The sequence below is a fragment of the Pelophylax lessonae genome (assembly GCF_965119305.1).
Source record: "Pelophylax lessonae genome assembly, chromosome: 5".
NCBI classification, from domain to species: Eukaryota; Metazoa; Chordata; class Amphibia; order Anura; family Ranidae; genus Pelophylax; species Pelophylax lessonae.
This window is the reverse complement of record NC_138772.1, coordinates 352,132,646-352,150,647: the sequence shown is the minus strand read 5'-3', so window position 1 is coordinate 352,150,647 and position 18,002 is coordinate 352,132,646. Positions and strand designations below refer to the sequence as shown.

Genomic DNA, 18,002 nt, shown 5'->3' with positions numbered 1-18,002 from the left:
GAAAATAATTTTATGGTAAGTTCTTGCACAAATTCTATTTTTTAAAGAGCATCTGTCCCGCAGCGGCTCCTTTGACTGGCTGTTGACTCACCGACAGTCCCATTGACTTTAATAGGACGGCTGGTGATGTGGCAGCGACACACCAAGGTGAGGGACATGGCGGCAACAGGTGAGTGAATGCCTGCTAACAGACGCTGCCATGATGGATCTGATGGAAATGGAAATTACCGGTGCTCTTTAAATGTAAGGACATATTCTTGCTGGTAGTTAAAATCTTTAATATTTGCAAACAAAATGAAGGTTTCCTATTTAGAATAATAAGCTGGCAGATTAGTAAAATAGTGATATCAGAACTGATTCAATCATACAGTTTGTAGTGTACATAGAATTGGAAAACCATGGGATAAAGGAATATTCCTGAACTTTGTTTTAGCTCATGGTTACTTTGAAATTGTGCAGTGCATGTTATCTCGGCTTGCAGAGCTTGGATTCATTGAATTTACCCAATTAATTTACTTGATTTTGAGTTTATCAAAAATGTAAATATTGCAGAATATACAGACTCAAGCTACATAAACGAAGGTATTGTATCCTAAATAGAAAACAAATGCATTGTATCCTAAATAGAAAACGATCTTTAGATATTTTTTACTCCAAAAGCATTTTATTAAAATCTGATTTAAATGACAAAATCCTTTTTTTTTTTTTTTTTTTTATTTTATTCACCCTGCCCTGTGTGAATGGGGTCTTATTCAGCACAAGACACCTTCCGTTTATTTCCTGGATGAGTCCTTCATCCAGGTGTCCACATCATTGCCTGCATGATGTGGACTAGTCCCATTGGCTGACCCAGAAGGCTAAGGATACTGACATCAGATTGAAGAAAGAGGACAGCACAAAGAGTGTCAGTGTTTGCACAGCAGGCAGAAACCTAATCAGTGAGGCACATGGGTGGGGGTAGTATAACTGGCTCCACCAGGCAGGGAAAACTTTGGCTGGATGGGTTAGAGCAGGGGTGGAAAGAAACGGTGAAAGAAAATGGACTTTGCTTGGATTGGGCTTTAGTTTCTGTCACCTTTTTTAAAATACTGTTTTTTTTTTTGTTTTGTTTTGTTTTGTTTTTTTCTGAAAACAGCCCTGCAGAAGGACTTTTAGCCCCCGTTCACACTGGGGCGACCTGTGAGGCGACCTGGTCGCCTCACAGGTCGCCGCAGGTCGCCTCCCATAGGGAAGCTGCGGACGCGTTCTGATAGGAGCGACACAAGTCGCTCCGACTCAGAAAAAGGGTCCGGAGCTTCTTTGGGGCGACCAGGAGGCGACCGCCATAGACTTCAATGTTACGAAGTCCGTGGCGGCCGCTCCGGAAGTAGCGTCGCCCCAGTGTGAATGGGGGGCTTAGGCCTCATGCACACAGGGCGTCAGAAAAAACGAGCTGCAGAGCTACTTCTAACGCCGGTGGTTGTGGAGGTCTGCGGGCAGGGGCTCATCGGAATCTGGAAGCCCCCTTTAACAAGGGGGCCCCCCAGATCTCGGACCCCCTCCCTATGTGACCGGGTATGGGGTACATTGTACCCCTACCCATTCACCCCATAAAAGGCAGTGTATGTAAATAATGACAGGAGACGTTTTGAAAAGTTTATTAAAAATCTTCATCCGACCCTCTCTGCTCTTCTGGTCTTCTCCTCTCTGCTCTTCTGGTCTTCTCCTCTCTGCTCTTCTGGTCTTCTCCTCTCTGCTCTTCTGGTCTTCTCCTCTCTGCTCTTCTGGTCTTCTGCCTCCTCCGACGCTGTCCCCGGTGATTATGCCGGTCTCCGGTCTCTGCAGCTTATTATATAGCCATAAGGGGGCATGGCCTCCCGATGTCACCAGAGGCCCCGCCCCCTTATGTGAAAGATGCCGTCTGGCATAAGGGGGTGGGGCCTACCCGGGACGTCATCGGGAGGACACGCCCCTAATGGCTATATAATAAGCTGCAGAGCCCGGAGACCGGCATAATCACCGGGGACAGCGTTGGAGGAGGACCAGAGGAAGAAGACTAGAGGAGGCAAAAGACCAGAAGAGCGGAGAGGACCGGCTGAAGATTTTTAATAAACTTTTCAAAACGTCTCCTGTCATTATTTACTTACACTGCCTTTTATGGGGTGAATGGGTAGGGCTACAATGTACCCCATACCCGTTCACATAGGGGGTCTGGGATCTGGCGGGCCCCCTTGTTAAAGGGGGCTTCCTAGATTCCGATGAGCCCCCTGCCCGCAGACCCCCACAACCACTGGCCAGGGTTGTCGGGGAAGAGGCCCTTGTCCTCATCAACATGGGGGCAAGGTGCTTTGGGGTGGGGGGGGTGCAGAGCCCCCCCTGCCCCAAAGCACCCACACCCCCCCCCATGTTGAGGGCGTGTGGCCTGGTATGGTCCAGGGGGGTTGGGGCTGCTCGCTCGCCCCCTCCCCTTTCCTGGCCTGCAGAGCTGCATGCTCGGATAAGGGTTTGGTATGGATTTTGGGGGGGGACCCCATGCCGTTTTTTCTGCGTGGGGCTACTCTCAAATTCCATACAAGACCTGAAGGGCCTGGTTTGAAACCTGGGGGGGGGGACCCCCCTTTTTTTTTTTTTTTTCCCCATTTCGGCGTGGAGTTCCCCATCAAGATTCTCACAGCGCAAGTCGGATCATCCTGATTCGACTTGCCGTGCGCCTTCCATTCAAATCAATAGGCTCCCATAGGGAACCATTGATTTTGAATGGAAGAAAAAAAACGTATAACGTGGCTTAACGCACGTTAAGCAACATTATAGCAACGTTATTCAGCCTTTAGCAGCGTCAGATGTTTTTACAGCTGTAACGCTGGTCCTCAGAACGCGCAGGCCGTGGGTTCTTCTTGCAGCTTAAAAACGCCTATGCCACTTACAGCTCAAAAACGTCTGTGTGTGCATGAGGCCATAGAATAACATGGAGGGGCATTTTTAAGCTGCAAAAAAAAAAAACGCCTGACGCTCCTAACAGCAGCTGTAAAAACGCCCTGTGTGCATGAGGCCTTAATGCTGCACTGATGAGCAATGCGTCCTGACTTTGCTCTTACAGAGCTATGGCCTCTGGCAGAACCTTCAACATCCTATACTTCTAGGTTTGTCAGATGCCTGTGTGGTTCATGGTAATTGCCTTTATCTCTTGACTACAGTGCTTTGTTAAAGCGGTGTGAATTTTTTTTTTTTTTTTCTTTTTTCCAGGTCAGTTACCTTATTTTAGAGGATAATAAGGACTACTTACTCCAACATTTTGGAGTAAAAATCTTTCTAAAGATAGTTTTCTGTTTAGGATACAATGCGTTTGTCTGTATCTCTCGACTACAATGCTTTGTTAAAGCGGTGTTCCGACCGAAAATACTTTTTTAAAATAAAAATACCCCTTTAATACAAATATATCGCCATGTACATTAAAGCGGAATTCCACCCAAAAGTGGAACTTCCGCTTTAGATATTCTAACCCCCTGACATGCCACTTTTGGCATGTCATTTTTTTTTGGGGGGGAGCGGGTACCTAGTTTTGACAGGTACCCGCTCCCACTTCCGCTCGGAGCGCCACGGCGCCCTGAGCGGAAGTTCTCCTCTCCCCCTCCCTCCCTGCAATCTTCTGGGACATGTCAGAGGTCCCAGAAGATTGCCGGCCAATCAAGACGCACAGCGCAACTCGCGCATGCGCAGTGGGTACCCGGCTGTGAAGCCGTAAACTGTCACAGCCGGGTGCCCACAGCAGTGATGCCGAGGGAGAGGATCGAGGCTTCGGGCGGCCGCATCGCTGGACCGTTGGACAGGTGAGTGAAATGGCTGGAACTCCGCTTTAACACTATTCTCCGATTTAGAACTAGTACAGTATTTGATTGTAGATAATTTCTTAATTTTAAAAATGATTGGAGAGCGTGGCCATCTCCAGTGTGGGCATCTGAAGCCGCTTTGTCCTTCCTTCTGATTTCCGTGCAAGCTGGCTACCCAGAATGCACCTGGCAATATCGCGCATGCGGCAATGTCGGGTTTCCATAGCGACGCTTTGGAAATCACGCGATGATAGCATGAGAGGAGCAGCCGGCCATGCCCATTGCCTCCTGGGATTGATGACACACACCTCCCAGGACGCAAGGCGAAAACGGAAGTGACGTCCGGGGCCGCGGCCACAGAAGGAGGAAGTAGTCCGTATTATCCTCTAAAATAAGGGAACGGACCCGAAGGAAAAAAAAAAAAAAAATTATAGCCCAATTCGTTTTTAAAAAAACTATCACTGCTGAAATAAGTTCAAAATTTAGGTGGAACTGCGCTTTAATGAACAAGCATGCAGCCAGTGACTCAGAATGTCTAATTCAGCATTCAGATTTTGAATTGGTCTTTTTTTTTTTTTTTTTTTTTTTTTTTTGCATACGACGTAAGTAGATCAACCCTCACTTTGCAAAACCCATTTAGTTCAATATAGAAATTCAAAACATGTGTGTTTTTTAAATATATTGCATGATCTGTTCTTGGCTGCAAAGGGGACTTAGACAGGTGGGGGTGGAGACTGGGGTGAGGGGGCATGGGGTGTCAGCAGGAGGCAGAGAAACAGCAGGACACTGATCTTCCCAGTGAAGGGTTGTGCAGGGGAGACGTATTGGCACAAGTCTGACCAGGTAGGCTGTGCTCCCAAGTAAAATGCAAAAAGGAAACTGACTATTCTTGACTGGATGTGCTTTCATTACCCTTGCATGGTCAGTTTGAAAAAGAAAAGCAGAGGGACTAGCAGAATCGCCAGATATTTCACACAAGGAATGCAAAGAGCAGGGTATTAAGTACATGGTAAGACACCTAGAAATGTTGTGGTAGCATACATTTTACAGCATTGATGGCATTGGCTAACATAGTAGCCAGGCAACTAGCATTTTAGAAATGGGAAAGTTGGCAGTGGCATCCTAAACATTTGCTTAGCTCCATTTTCTTTGAGATGGCCTATAGTGGTGTAATAAAAAGCTAATAATGATATGTTTCCTATTCCAGCATAGACCTGACCAGTGATGAGCCAGTTGTTATAGCGCGAACCTCTGATACAGCAAAGTGCACCACAGTGAGCCAGAAAGATGAAAGCCATTTTATCTTTGTCACTTGGAATATTGATGGGCTTGACTTATCCAATCTTCCAGAAAGAGCTCGGGCTGTTTGTTCATATTTAGCTTTGTAAGTACTTTTGTTAATAAACTTGGTGCATTTACCTTTTTCCATCTGCAATCTGTAGATGGCATTCCCCTGTAGCATGCCTTGTGCTAGGAGTACAGTAATCTACACTTTCCACTGTGTGACTGCTAGCTTTGAGACTGCGATGACCTACAGAGGAGACAAGGGAGCCACATGATTCCTGAAGAGGAAAAAAACACGTCCTGCATTGACATACAGGGCAGGGGAAGCTACAAACTCCCTGCAGTGATATACAGATGAGGGAGTCACACATGTCATGTAGTAACGTGGAGGAGCAGCCACACAAATCCTGCAGTGACATAGAGGATGATGGGAAAGCCACACAAGTCATGGAGTACCATGTGAAGGAGAAGAGGAGCTAAATAAAGCACTACACTATTTGAGATACTGGGGACTTGTTGGATATGTTATGGAGCTGCCCCAAACTGTCCAGATACTGGCAAGATGTTGTGGATTTTAATTCAGTGTTTGATACCCACATCTCTCTAAATCCCATAACATGTGTCTTGAGCTGGCTGGAGGGCCCAGAGGAGAATCACTTACTGACCGTAGTGATTGGTCGCCTATTTTAGGCCAAGAAGCCAGTGGCCGTTAAATTGCTCTCGTCTTAAAACCTAGCAAAATGGGTATGCCCAAACAAATTTGAAAAAATATGGGGAGCCTGATTAGAAAATCCTAGCAAGGCACCAGTGGCGAGAAAATGAAATAGGCTGCTATCTTCATTTCAGTATTTGTCTCTTTGCTCTGTTCTGCTATGAGGTTTTTCAATGGTTTCTTGAAGTCTTTTAGCTACTATGGCTATGTAATCTGCGATACCAACTAGTGGTTGTTTGACTAATTACTTTTCTTCTTGCCCATTATGCTTTCTTTTCACACTTCACTTTCCTTTCTTTTTGTGCTATATTGAGCCAATTAGTACTATCTTATAAGTGAAATAATTAATATTCTTTTAAGCCCGTAGTTGAATATTTGCAAAACCACATTCAACTTTGTACCTCCCTTATCTTATTCTTGTGTAACTCTTTTGTACTGTAAAATAAGTTTTTCTTTAACAAACCTTATCTGATTAACCTCTTTACCCCAGATGACTTTCCAGGATATCACCTGATTTGAGTGGCTATGCCAGGATGATGTCTGCAGCTCTAGTCATCATTCTGGTATCCTTTTATTCAGCCAGCAGTCAGCTTTCTTGTAAAAACAATCCTATCAGCTAATTACTTGCTGGATTACTTTTATAAGTGTCAGGAGGGGACGTACCACCACCCTGTTAGTCTAATGGACCCCAGGTCTCAGTAAAGAGTACTGCCTATTGTTATAAGGGATGTTTATATCCCTTGTGATAACAATAAGTGATAAAAAACATTTAGAAGAACAGTGTAAAAAAAAAAAGTAAAGCACCGTGATCCCGTGCAAAGGTGAACCCACTCGTCGGTACGTAAACATTGATCACACCACACATGTAAGGTATCACCTCAAACGTTAGAGCAACATTTTGAGCACCATACCTCCTGTGTAAATCTAAAGTGGTGACCTGTAAAGACTTTTAAAGTGTCACCTATAGATAATGTGCATAGTATTTTTCTGTTGCAAGGGCGTGCAAAGTTTTAAATTGTGACATGTTTGGTATCATTTTACTCGTTGTAACATCTTTGGGTATTGCATTATGTTTTGTGCATTATGTTTTTTGCATTAATATTACATTTTTTCCCCCAAAAAAAGGCATTTGAAAAACCGCTGTGCAAATACTGTGACCTAAAAAAAAGATGAAAAATCCACCATTTTATTCTCTAGGGCCTCTGCTTTAAAAATGATTTAATGTTTGGAGGTTTTAAGTTCTGGAGGTTCTAGCAAAAAATATTTTTTTTTTTTTTTACATGTAAACAAAGGTCAAAAAATAAACCTGGTCTTGAAGTGGTTAAAAAAAGTGCTATAACATGCCATGGATGAACACAAGTCCTGAAATGACAATCGGAAGAAAGGGGGCATACCCTGTGCAGTGCTGCATGTTTGAGTTCCTCTACATCGTATTTACTATCAAGAGCCATGTAGATCTCCAAATAAGTGTTTTTACACACTTTTTTTTTTTTTTTCCCTCTAAATTTGCAGTGGGATTTTAAGAGGACGATGTAGATTTGTGTTTTTTTTTTTTTTTTTTTAATCAGACTGTATTTGAGGCTGCCACTGATGCACTAAAGTGCTCAGCAAGGACAGTGCTATACGTCATAACTGCTAGGAAGGCTCTATTGCTGAAGAATCCCTGGGCAGCCAACCCCTCCTCAAAATAGACGTGGTGTCACATATTGCTCAACCACCAGAGTGACCGGTGGCAAGAGTGGGCTTCAAGTAGTAGAAATGGCTAGCAGGGAGTTGGGAGATATGCACACTGCACGTGGGTTTAATGCAAAAATTATAGCTTTTTGGAAAATCTAGTAATGCAGCTTTTTAAGTGATTTTAGGTAGAGAATTTACCTATATTATGTCCTATAACAGGTACAGTCCAGATGTTGTGTTTTTACAAGAGGTTATACCTCAATATTATGACTATCTAAAGAAGAGAGCGGTTAGCTACACTATCATTACAGGTATGTATTTTCACCATTCTGTAGGGTTTTCATTTGGAGTCATTGTGGAATTCAGTCTTGTGTAAAACACCTCAAATAACCTATATTGATTTTCTGCTAGGAGAGAACTTGCATGACATGGTTCTACAAGTCTTAATCACTTTACGACCGCCCGCTGCAGTTTTACTGCGGCAGGCAGCCGCTCCTGCGCAAACTGACGTAGGTATAAGTCGGTCGCACTCAGGAAGCTAGGGGGTGAGCACGCGCTGCCGCCGGTGCGCTCCTGCCCCCACTCGTCAGCAGGGAAACCGATGCATGGGCAGGTGGCTCCGATTGCCGCCTGACACCCGCGATCGTTCCCCGCTGAGGGAAAACGGTCAGCTGTTGTAAACACAGCTGACCGTTCTTCTCCCTGGAATGATTAGCGCCCCTGTGATCCTCTAGGATCACAGGTCTCTATGATTTCACAAGCCACGCCCCCCCACAGTTAGAAACACCCACACTGTTAACCCCTTCCCTGCCAGTGTCATTATTACAGTAACAGTACATATTTTTTGCACTGATTACTATAGTAATGTCATTGTTCCCCCCCCCTAAAAGTGTCACAATTGTCAGTCAGATCTGTCCGCCGCAATGTCTCAGTCCCGCACAAAAATGCAGATTGCCGCCATTACTAGTAAAAAATAAAAATTACAAATCTTTCCTGTAGTTAGTAGACGCGATACCTTTTTCTTTTAGCGCAAACCAATCACAATATGCTTATTGCGATTTTTTTTTTTTTTTTTTTTTTTTTTTACCAAAAATATGTAGCAGAAAACAAATTGGCCTAAAGTGTTAAATTTAGATTTTTTTTTACTTTTTGGGAATATTATATAGCAGAATGTGAAAAATTTGCCGTTTATTTTATTTAGGGACAGCGTCGCACAACCACGCAATTGTCCGTTAAATGGAACGCAGTGCCGAATCGCAAAATATGGCCCGGTCCAGAAGTGGAAGGACAAGTTCACTTTCTGTATGTTGCATCCATATTTGGGGTGTACAAATTCAGCATCTGACCCCTCCCCACTTGTGACATCGATCTGGGGTCTTCTGCCCGCACTCGCTGTCACAATTTACAGAGTGCAGCTGTGCGGGGCTCTGCCCACAGGACTGTGTCATTGATTCGCACGTCCTGTGCATCAATGAACTACAAGTTCTGACAGCCTTTGCAGCTGTTGGCTTGTAGTTGAGCGCTCCAGGTAGTTCAGTTTGCTTCCTGTCCTTGTGTAAATGCCTGCCCATATCAGAGGTACAGGCAGACTAGCTACATGGACAGTCTGCGGGAGTGTGAAATGACACCCACAATCTGCTGATCTTGGGTTCAATGCTTTATAGCAGGGGTCTTCAAACTATGGCCCTCCAGCTGTTCAGGAACTACAATTCCCATCATGCCTAGTCATGTCTGTGAATGTCAGTCTTACAATGCCTCATGGTATGTGTAGTTCCGCAACAGCTGGAGGGCCGTAGTTTGAGGATCCCTGCTTTATAGGCTCATAACAAAATGTATGCTTTTTTTTTTTTTTTTTGTAAAAGTGACCTTATTTCCTCCTTTCATCCTTCCAGGACAGCCTACATATGAGAGATTGTGGCTCCGCCTCACAGGAAACACAACTAATTTGCAGCTGTTAAAAGGGTCCCACCCATCCTTGAGCTTCAGTTCAGCTGTTTCCAACCTCACATCGCAACGTTTGTTTTTTTACTGACCTGAAGGCAAAGGACTGTCTGAGAGGTACCCCTGGAAGGCAGCTTCGGTCAGCCTAATGGCAGGTTTCTCCATAGCTGCATCCTGGAAACAGGAGCTTTCAGGTCGCCAACATGCCAGGTAGTGCGGTTTACCTTACAGTGAAGGTCCCTCTATAGCTGAAGTCCTGTTGTCTCTGCAGGAAGTCTCCTCCATTACCTCTGTTGGGCGGTAAGGATTTTGAATTTCCCGCCAGTGAGCGCGCCTCAAGCCTCGCTATGGAGACCGGAAGTTCCGGCGGAAAAAGGCGGAGCGGGTGATACCCGGAAGAGGCACAGCGTGGAGGAGACGCCGGGTCCATGTGAGCTCAGCGCAAGTGGCATGGCTGATTCTCCGGCTACGAGAGGGCTGAAATTGCCCCAAAAAGACACGGATGTCCGCACTCCCTACAGAGGAAAAAGCGGCAGCGCAGGTGGCGACAGGAAAGGGTAAGTGACTACACCGGTGGCGGGCCGACTGCTGTCTATTGCAAAGACAGGCATGCCTTGCCATTTTCCTGACCTAATGTTAGCCGCAGTGGTAGACAAGAGATGCTATTGTGTCACATTATTGTGTCTCTTTTTCTTGTCTTGTGTTTTACACAGGTCTGCCACCGGCACAGGAAGCCCCTGCCAGACCCCCTTCCACAGTCAGCACTAGCATGTCTAGAAAATGTGGGAACTGTGGGGTCAGATTGTCTAAGTCTTACTTAAAGCCCTTATGCCATACTTGTATTAATAAGTTAGCAGGGCAGGAAGCATCAATCCTAATGAAAGATTTTCTTAAATCCATGCAAGAGGAAATGTTAGCTACTATTCAGTCATTCAGGACTACAGCAGCTATCCCTCAAACCCCAGCAGAGGAAGTATCCAAGGATAGCTTATCCTCCCAGGACAGTGGGTGGTCAAAAGGACCCTCATCTCTCTGGTCAGAGTCTCAAACCATTCCCTCAACACAAGTTAGGGAACAGGAGGATCCAGGGGAAGGCACTAGTTACATGGGAGGTCCTTCCAGTTCGGATAAGGACTCAGAAAGTAACAGTGAGGAGGAAAAAGAGAAGTTTAAAAATAACAAAAATCTTTTTTCGCTGGAATATATGGAGGGTCTCCTTAAAGTGGTACATGACACTGAAGGAATCCCTACCCCAGTAAAAGAGTCTTCCAGTAAAGACAAAGTGTACAAAGGCTTGGAAAGAGCCCAGTACAGAACCATTCCCATTCACCAGTCATTAAAAGACATAATACACCAAGAATGGAAATGCCCTACACATGCCTTATCCAGGCCAAATAGCTGGAAAAGAAGGTATTCCTTTGAGCCACAGGAAATGGAGGTTTTTACAAAAAATCCAAAACTGGACGCTCCTCTGGCACAGCTATCAAAAGGAACAGATTTATCCTTTGAAAATGCCGGTCATATTACAGATCCTATGGATCGCAGGATTGAATCCTTATTAAAAAAGGCTTGGGATTCTAATGCGTATAATATGACTACAGCCTTAGCTGATACCTGTATGGCCAGGAATGCAGACTTTTGGCTCAAGGAACTGTCAAAACATGTCCACTATGGCGGGGTCACAAGACCTGATAGATTCCCTAGCTATGATTGGAAAAGCAGTATCCTACTTAGCAGACTCGGCTGTGGAGTCAATAGTAGCATCTGCAAAAACAGCAGCATTAGTAAATTCTGCTAGAAGGGCGCTTTGGGTCAAAGCATGGGAAGGTGATATAGCCTCCAAAGTAAGACTCTGCGCATTACCCTTTGAAGGTTCATTACTGTTCGGTTCAGGACTGGATGATACCTTGTCCAGATCTGCAGAGAAGGGGAAGAAATTTCCCAGTAAAGGACAAAACAGGAAGATATTCCTTTCGGAACTTCCAGGACAAAAACCAAAGAAGGCCTTTCAAGGGACAGGCCAGGAAAGGTGGTCCTGAAAAGGGAAAACAAGGACCCAACTTATTGTTCCTTAAACCTGGACCTAAGTCTTCAGGGTAGGGGGCAGACTGACCCATTTTTTCTCCCAATGGGAAAACCTCTCTGCCAGCCCCTACATTCTCCAGATAATTCGGGAAGGGTACCGACTGGAGTTTGCCTCACAGCCGGTGCCAGAAATAAAAGTGACCTATCCCTCAAAAATAGAACAAAAGAGGAAGGCACTGTTAGACGGTATTCAGGAACTAGCGGAGCAGAGGGTGATTTAACCTGTACCAAAGGGTCAGGCATTCCAAGGCTTTTACTCCCACATATTTTTGGTGCCAAAGCCCTCAGGAAAATTCCGACCTAGTCATAAACCTCAAGAAACTAAACAAATTTCTGATATACAAGAAGTTCTCCATGGAGAACATTTATGCGGTCAGAAAAAATCTGTATCAGAATGTCTTTATGACAACATTGGATTTAAGAGATGCTTGCCTACATGTTCCAATTTATCCGGAACATCAAGCATTTCTCAGATTCGCCATTGTGACGGAAGAAAGCACTGCACATTGGCAGTTCAGAGCTCTTCCTTTTGGCTTGGCAACAAGTCCAAGGATCTTTACAAAAATCTTGGCCGAGGTAGTAGGCCATCTTCACCTACAAGGCCTAAGTTTGATCCCGTATCTGGACAATATGTTGATCTTTGCAAGATCAGAAGAACAGGCTATGGCAGACACCCAAAAGGTGATGTCAGTTCTTCAAGCAGTAGGATGGCTATTAAATTTGGAGAAATCCTCAATACAGCCAGCACAGGTCCAAGTGTATCTAGGATGCAAAATAGATACCAGACTCAAAAAACTTTTCCTCCCAAGGGAAACGGTGGAAAAAGTGGTCTCAGCGGTAAGAGGCATCTGTTCTCATCCTTGGTGTTCCAGGAGACAGATCATGCAAGTCCTAGGGCTAATGACAGCGTGTATTCCAGCTGTAGAGTGGGCCCAACTACATTCAAGAGACCTCCAATTTTTTCACCTGGCCTCTTGGAACAGGAGACAAGACTCCATAGACGAAAAAATTACATTGTCCCCACAAGTAATTTTGTCACTGAAATGGTGGACAGTCCCCCAAAACCTAGAGAAGGGGCGACTGTGGGGTCAAGAGCTGCCCGTAAAGATTACCATGGACGCAAGTTCCGAGGGGTGGGGAGCTCACCTAAAAGAAGCCCGGACCCAGGGTACCTGGGATTCGAAGCTGAGTCAAGCCTCCTCCAATTACAGGGAACTGAAGGTTGTGGAAAAGGCCTTAAAAGCCTTCGAGAAGGACATTCTAGGGAAAGAAGTCCAGGTCCATTCAGACAATGCTACAGCAGTAGCTTACCTGAATCATCAAGGGGGGACCAGATCAAGCTCTCTGCTAAAATTAGCTCAGGAGACATTGAGCTGGGCAGAAAAGAGTAATTTCCCTATCAGCCATGTACATAAAAGGGAAGGACAACTGGAAAGCGGACTTCCTCAGTCGTCATCCCATCAAACAGGCAGAATGGGAACTGAACCCTATAATTTTTCAACGCCTAGTCCAAAAATTTGGTCAGCCAGAAGTGGACATGTTTGCCACTCGGCAGAACCGAAAACAGTTCTTTTCTCTGACAAAACAGAGGGGTATGCTGGGCTTGGATGCTCTAGCACAACCTTGGCCCTTCAGGCTAGCCTATGCCTTTCCCCCACAGAATCTAATTGCGAGAGTTCTGCAGAAACTCAGCGGATGGCCGCAACTACGCCTCATCCTAGTCACACCTGGGTGGCCAAAGAGAACGTGGTTTGCAACCCTGGTATCCCTATCAGTGACAGCATCATGGAAACTGCCAGAAGTCCCAGACCTGTTACTACAAGGACCTCTGATTCACCCCAGACTGCAGTTTTTTCAGTTAACAGCCTGGGTAGTGAACGCCAAATATTAAAAGAAAAAGGATGCTCAGACAAAGTCATTGAGATCCTCCTTTCAAGTAGAAAGCCAGTAACTAGGAAAATTTATTCCAAAATCTGGAAAACATTCTGTACTTGGCAGACTCAGAAGAAGGATTCCTCTGCCTCAATCCCAAGGATCCTGGATTTTTTACAGGATGGGGTAGATAAGGGGGTGGCAGTGAACACATTTAAAGTACAGGTAGCGGCACTTTCTGTTTTTTTAGACAAAAGTCGGGCCAAAGAACCTTTAATTAAGAGGTTTCTGTTAGCCCGGAGCAGAGTATCTCCAATTAACAGAACTAATGTTCCAGTTTGGAACCTAACGCTAGTACTAGAGACATTATCTAGTGAAGCATTTGAACCTTTGAACAAAATTAGTTTAAACATTTTGTCAATCAAGTTAACTTTTCTGTTGGCAATCACCACAGCCAGGAGTGGGAGATTTACAAAGCTTATCCATAAAGGAACCTTTTATGCGAATTCTCCAAGACAGGGTGATTCTTAAACCAGACCCACTGTACCTACCCAAGGTAGTGTCGTCTTTTCATAGGAATCAAGAGATGGTTCTCCCATCTTTCTGTGAAAAACCTAAATGTGCAAAAGAACAAATTCCATTGCTTAGATGTAAGAAGGTGTCTTCTAGCATATTTAGAAAGTACCAAGGGCTTTAGAAGATCTAGCCACCTAATTGGTTCTACATTCTGGACCAAGGAGGGGATTACAAGCATCAAAACCCTCAATCTCTAGGTGGATTAAACAAGCCATTAGTATGTCATATAAGGTGTCAGGTACCCCCACACCAAAAAATCTAAAGGCACATTCCACAAGGGGCATGGCAACTTCCTGGGCCGAAAAAGCCGGAGCATCCTGGGAGCAGATCCGCCATGCAACCACCTGGTCCAGCCAAGATACCTTCCTAAAGCACTATCGTGTGGAAGTACTGTCACAACAAGACCTTGCCTTTGGCAGAAAGGTTTTACAGGCAGTGGTCCCACCCTAAGGTAGGCCAGTATGGATTCCTTTATTCTTTCATATGTAGGCCGTCCTGGAAGGATGAAAGTAGAAAACTTACCGTTGGTGTACTGGTAACGGCCTTTCTCTTAATCCTTCCAGGACGGCCAGGCCTACTTCCCGTCCAAGATGGTGGTGAGTTAAAAAATGTATATATATGTGTAGCTGTATGTTATTGAATAACTGTATCGCTTGAAAGTTCGGTTGGAAAGGTACTTTTCTATCACTGAAGCTCAAGGATGGGTGGGACCCTTTTAACAGCTGCAAATTAGTTGTGTTTCCTGTGAGGCGGAGCCACAATCTCTCATATGTAGGCCGTCCTGGAAGGATTAAGAGAGAGGCCGTTACCAGTACACTAACGGTAAGTTTTTAAAATGGCATTAAATCCAAAAACAAAAGTGTAATCTATTGCTACTGCTACAAGCAGGAGTGGTGGGTGTATTGGCTTTTTTTAGGTGTTTTCCCCTGTTTTTACCTGGTGATCTGGTTAGAAACACACCTTTTCACAAGAAGGGTCCAAACAGGTTTGCCTGTCTCTCGATCCACTTGCGTACAACCAGCCTGTTGGGGGGGGGGTTCTCAGCTGTCAAAATACAATAGCTCTTCGTGAGGGATTCCACCTCAAGTGTGTGGATAGGGGAATTTATTTTCTTTCCTTCAATCCACTGCCTGAGAAAAAACATGCTCTACTCTTTTACTAAATCAAAACCACCATGTCAGACTTTGAGATTAAATATAAGAATTCTGAAATATGTAAAATTCCAATTAGTAGCTGAGTGTTTAAGCCTATTGACAAAAAAAAAAAAAATCAGTATTTCTCTCCCTCTCCCTCTATCTCATAGGGCTCTGATGTGACTTTTTGGTTTAATTGAGATTATGCATTTTTAGGAAATGATGATGAATACTTCACTGCCATAATGCTGAAAAAATCCAGAGCGACACTAGTAAGCAAAGAAATTATTCCTTTTCCAACAACTTCCATGATGAGGAATTTACTGGTGGCGAATGTAAGTTGGCATAATAGCGATGACCCAATAAGGTAGAATTGGAACTTTTAGATTACACATTTCATATATGCAGCTTGTATACGGAGTGACCATACATGTACCCATGTGGCTCATATTGTCCAAGGCCTGAAGGTTTACCTGATTTGAATATTCAGGACAGCATATGACAATCTCATTCCAACTGTTGTCTTTACTGATAACCTGTCACAATCTAGTGCAACATTCTGATCATGCGATTGTTGCGGAGCTGGCCTGGTTGACAGCGCAAATATGCAAAAAGAGAGGGTGCGGCACTTCCAAATGCAGGAAAATTGTGGAGTTTATTGCACATAAAATTATCCGACATAGACCATAGGACAACACACCATTCAGCAAACGCGTTTCACACGATAGTGCTTAATCATTGCTGGTTACCATAGGGTGTGTGGGTTCCAGACATGGGAGTAAGTCACACATGTGCAAGTCTCAATTCTTAACCTTCAAGTCTCAAGCAAGTCCCAAGTTACTGTGGCAAAAAGCAAGTCAAGTAGAGTCCCTGCTAGAAGTCGAGAAAGTCAAGTCATTTATTTTGGTTAAGTCACAAATCAAGTAAAAATACTGATCTACCCCAATTTTCACCTTTTAAATCAGTTAACAGTCAGTGGTCAGGAAAGGTTTTGTTTTATTTTAAACATTAACAAAACTGCTTAGAGCTTTTTTCTTGGCATATTAAAGAAACACTTTGAATGCCCAAACAGCTCAAAATCCTTCTGCGTCCGGTCATGTTTAACACCAGTCACTAAAAAATGTTAAGTATTTCCACTGTTAACCAGTGTCCTAAAAATCAGAACACACTGAGGTGTTTTAAGTGACTGTGGTGTCAGAAACATAACGGGCACATTAATTTTGCTTTAACACATCTTGAGAAAATGCAAATATTTAATAACTTAAAAGTAAAGTCCTTTCAAGTCATATGTCTCAAGTCAAAGTCAAGTCTCAAGTCATGAATACCAAGTCAAAGTCAAGTCGAGTCTTTTTTATTAATTTTAGTCAAACAAGTCTCAAGTCCTCAAACTGGTAACTTAAGTCTGACTCAAGTCAAGTCAGTGACTTGAGTTCCCCACCTCTGGTGGGTTCTCTTAAGCCCCGTACACACGTACCGATTGTCGGCCGTAAATATTCGGCCGACGACCGATCGGCCGATTGTAGGCTTGTTAGTATGATGCTTCCGACAGCCGACAGCGCATTTTCGGCCGAACAGAATCTTGTCGTGCAGGCATTAATTTTTGTTGGCCAACTCCAGAACGGCCGATTGTTCGACAGTCAGTACAGATTTCAGCCGACAGACAGCAGATTTGCAAGACTGGGCATGCTCAGAAAAGAAAAAAGACAAGGAAAGTTAACCATCACATGACATCACTTCTGCAGTCGGCTGTTGTTGGCCGACAAAATTCGTGTGCAGTCTTTTGCAGTTTTCAACAGACACGACAGCCCTGGACAAAAGACGGCCGATCGTTTAGCCGACGATCAGTACGTGCTTAATGGCTAAAAATATGCAAATTATCTCAATCAAAGACAATTGGCATTTGTCCAGGTTTTTTCAAAAATCCATCAGAGAAAGCACACACACCTGTACAATTAACTTGACAAAGATGTAGTGGAGAATAAAATGGTGTTCAATGTGAATAGACATTAAGAAAACAGACTTATACCACATTACATATAGTGAAAAAAACTGCATATATATCAGAAAGGCATTTATAGTGGCAGTAAAATTTAATAAGGAAAAATGTAGATGCATGCCACCAAACACCATAAAACCATCTTTTTTTGTATAAAAACAAATGCAAAGAAAAACCATATTCCTTGCGTGCACAAATGCATACACCCAACAATAAAGCAAAAAGCAACAAGTATAATACGAGAGATACAGTGGGTACGGAAAGTATTCAGACCCCCTTAAATTTTTCACTCTTTGTTATATTGCAGCCATTTGCTAAAATCATTTAGGTTCATTCTTCCTCATGAATGTACACATAGCACCCCATACTGACAGAAAAACACAGAATTGTTGACATTGTTGCAGATTTATTAAAAAAGAAAAACTGAAATATCACATGGTCCTAAGTATTCAGACCCTTTGCTCAGTATTTAGTAGCCCCCTTTTGATCTAATACAGCCAGGAGTCTTTTTGGGAAAGATGCAACAAGTCTTTCACACCTGGATTTGGGGATCCTCTGCCATTCCTCCTTGCAGATCCTCTCCAATTCTGTCAGGTTGGATGGTAAACGTTGGTGGACAGCCATTTTTAGGTCTCTCCAGAGATGCTCAATTGGGTTTAAGTCAGGGCTCTGGCTGGGCCATTCAAGAACAGTCACGGAGTTGTTGTGAAGCCACTCCTTCGTTATTTTAGCTGTGTGCTTAGGGTCATTGTCTTGTTGGAAGGTAAACCTTCGGCCCAGTCTGAGGTCCAGAGCACTCTGGAGAAGGTTTTTGTCCAGGATATCCCTGTACTTGGCCGCATTCATCTTTCCCTCGATTGCAACCAGTCGTCCTGTCCCTGCAGCTGAAAAACACCCCCACAGCATGATGCTGCCACCAC

General features: G+C 44.1%; 1 protein-coding gene across 1 annotated transcript in view; it reads left to right on the top strand.

Moving 5' to 3' along the window:
• Positions 1–18,002, top strand: part of TDP2 (tyrosyl-DNA phosphodiesterase 2) — a 39,052-nt gene that overhangs the window by 4,786 nt on the left and 16,264 nt on the right. Inside the window, exons 3-5 of the mRNA XM_082259319.1 lie at positions 5,014–5,190; positions 7,699–7,790; positions 15,303–15,421. Coding sequence (XP_082115445.1) covers positions 5,014–5,190; positions 7,699–7,790; positions 15,303–15,421 — 388 coding nt within the window. The remainder of the gene's footprint in view (positions 1–5,013; positions 5,191–7,698; positions 7,791–15,302; positions 15,422–18,002) is intronic.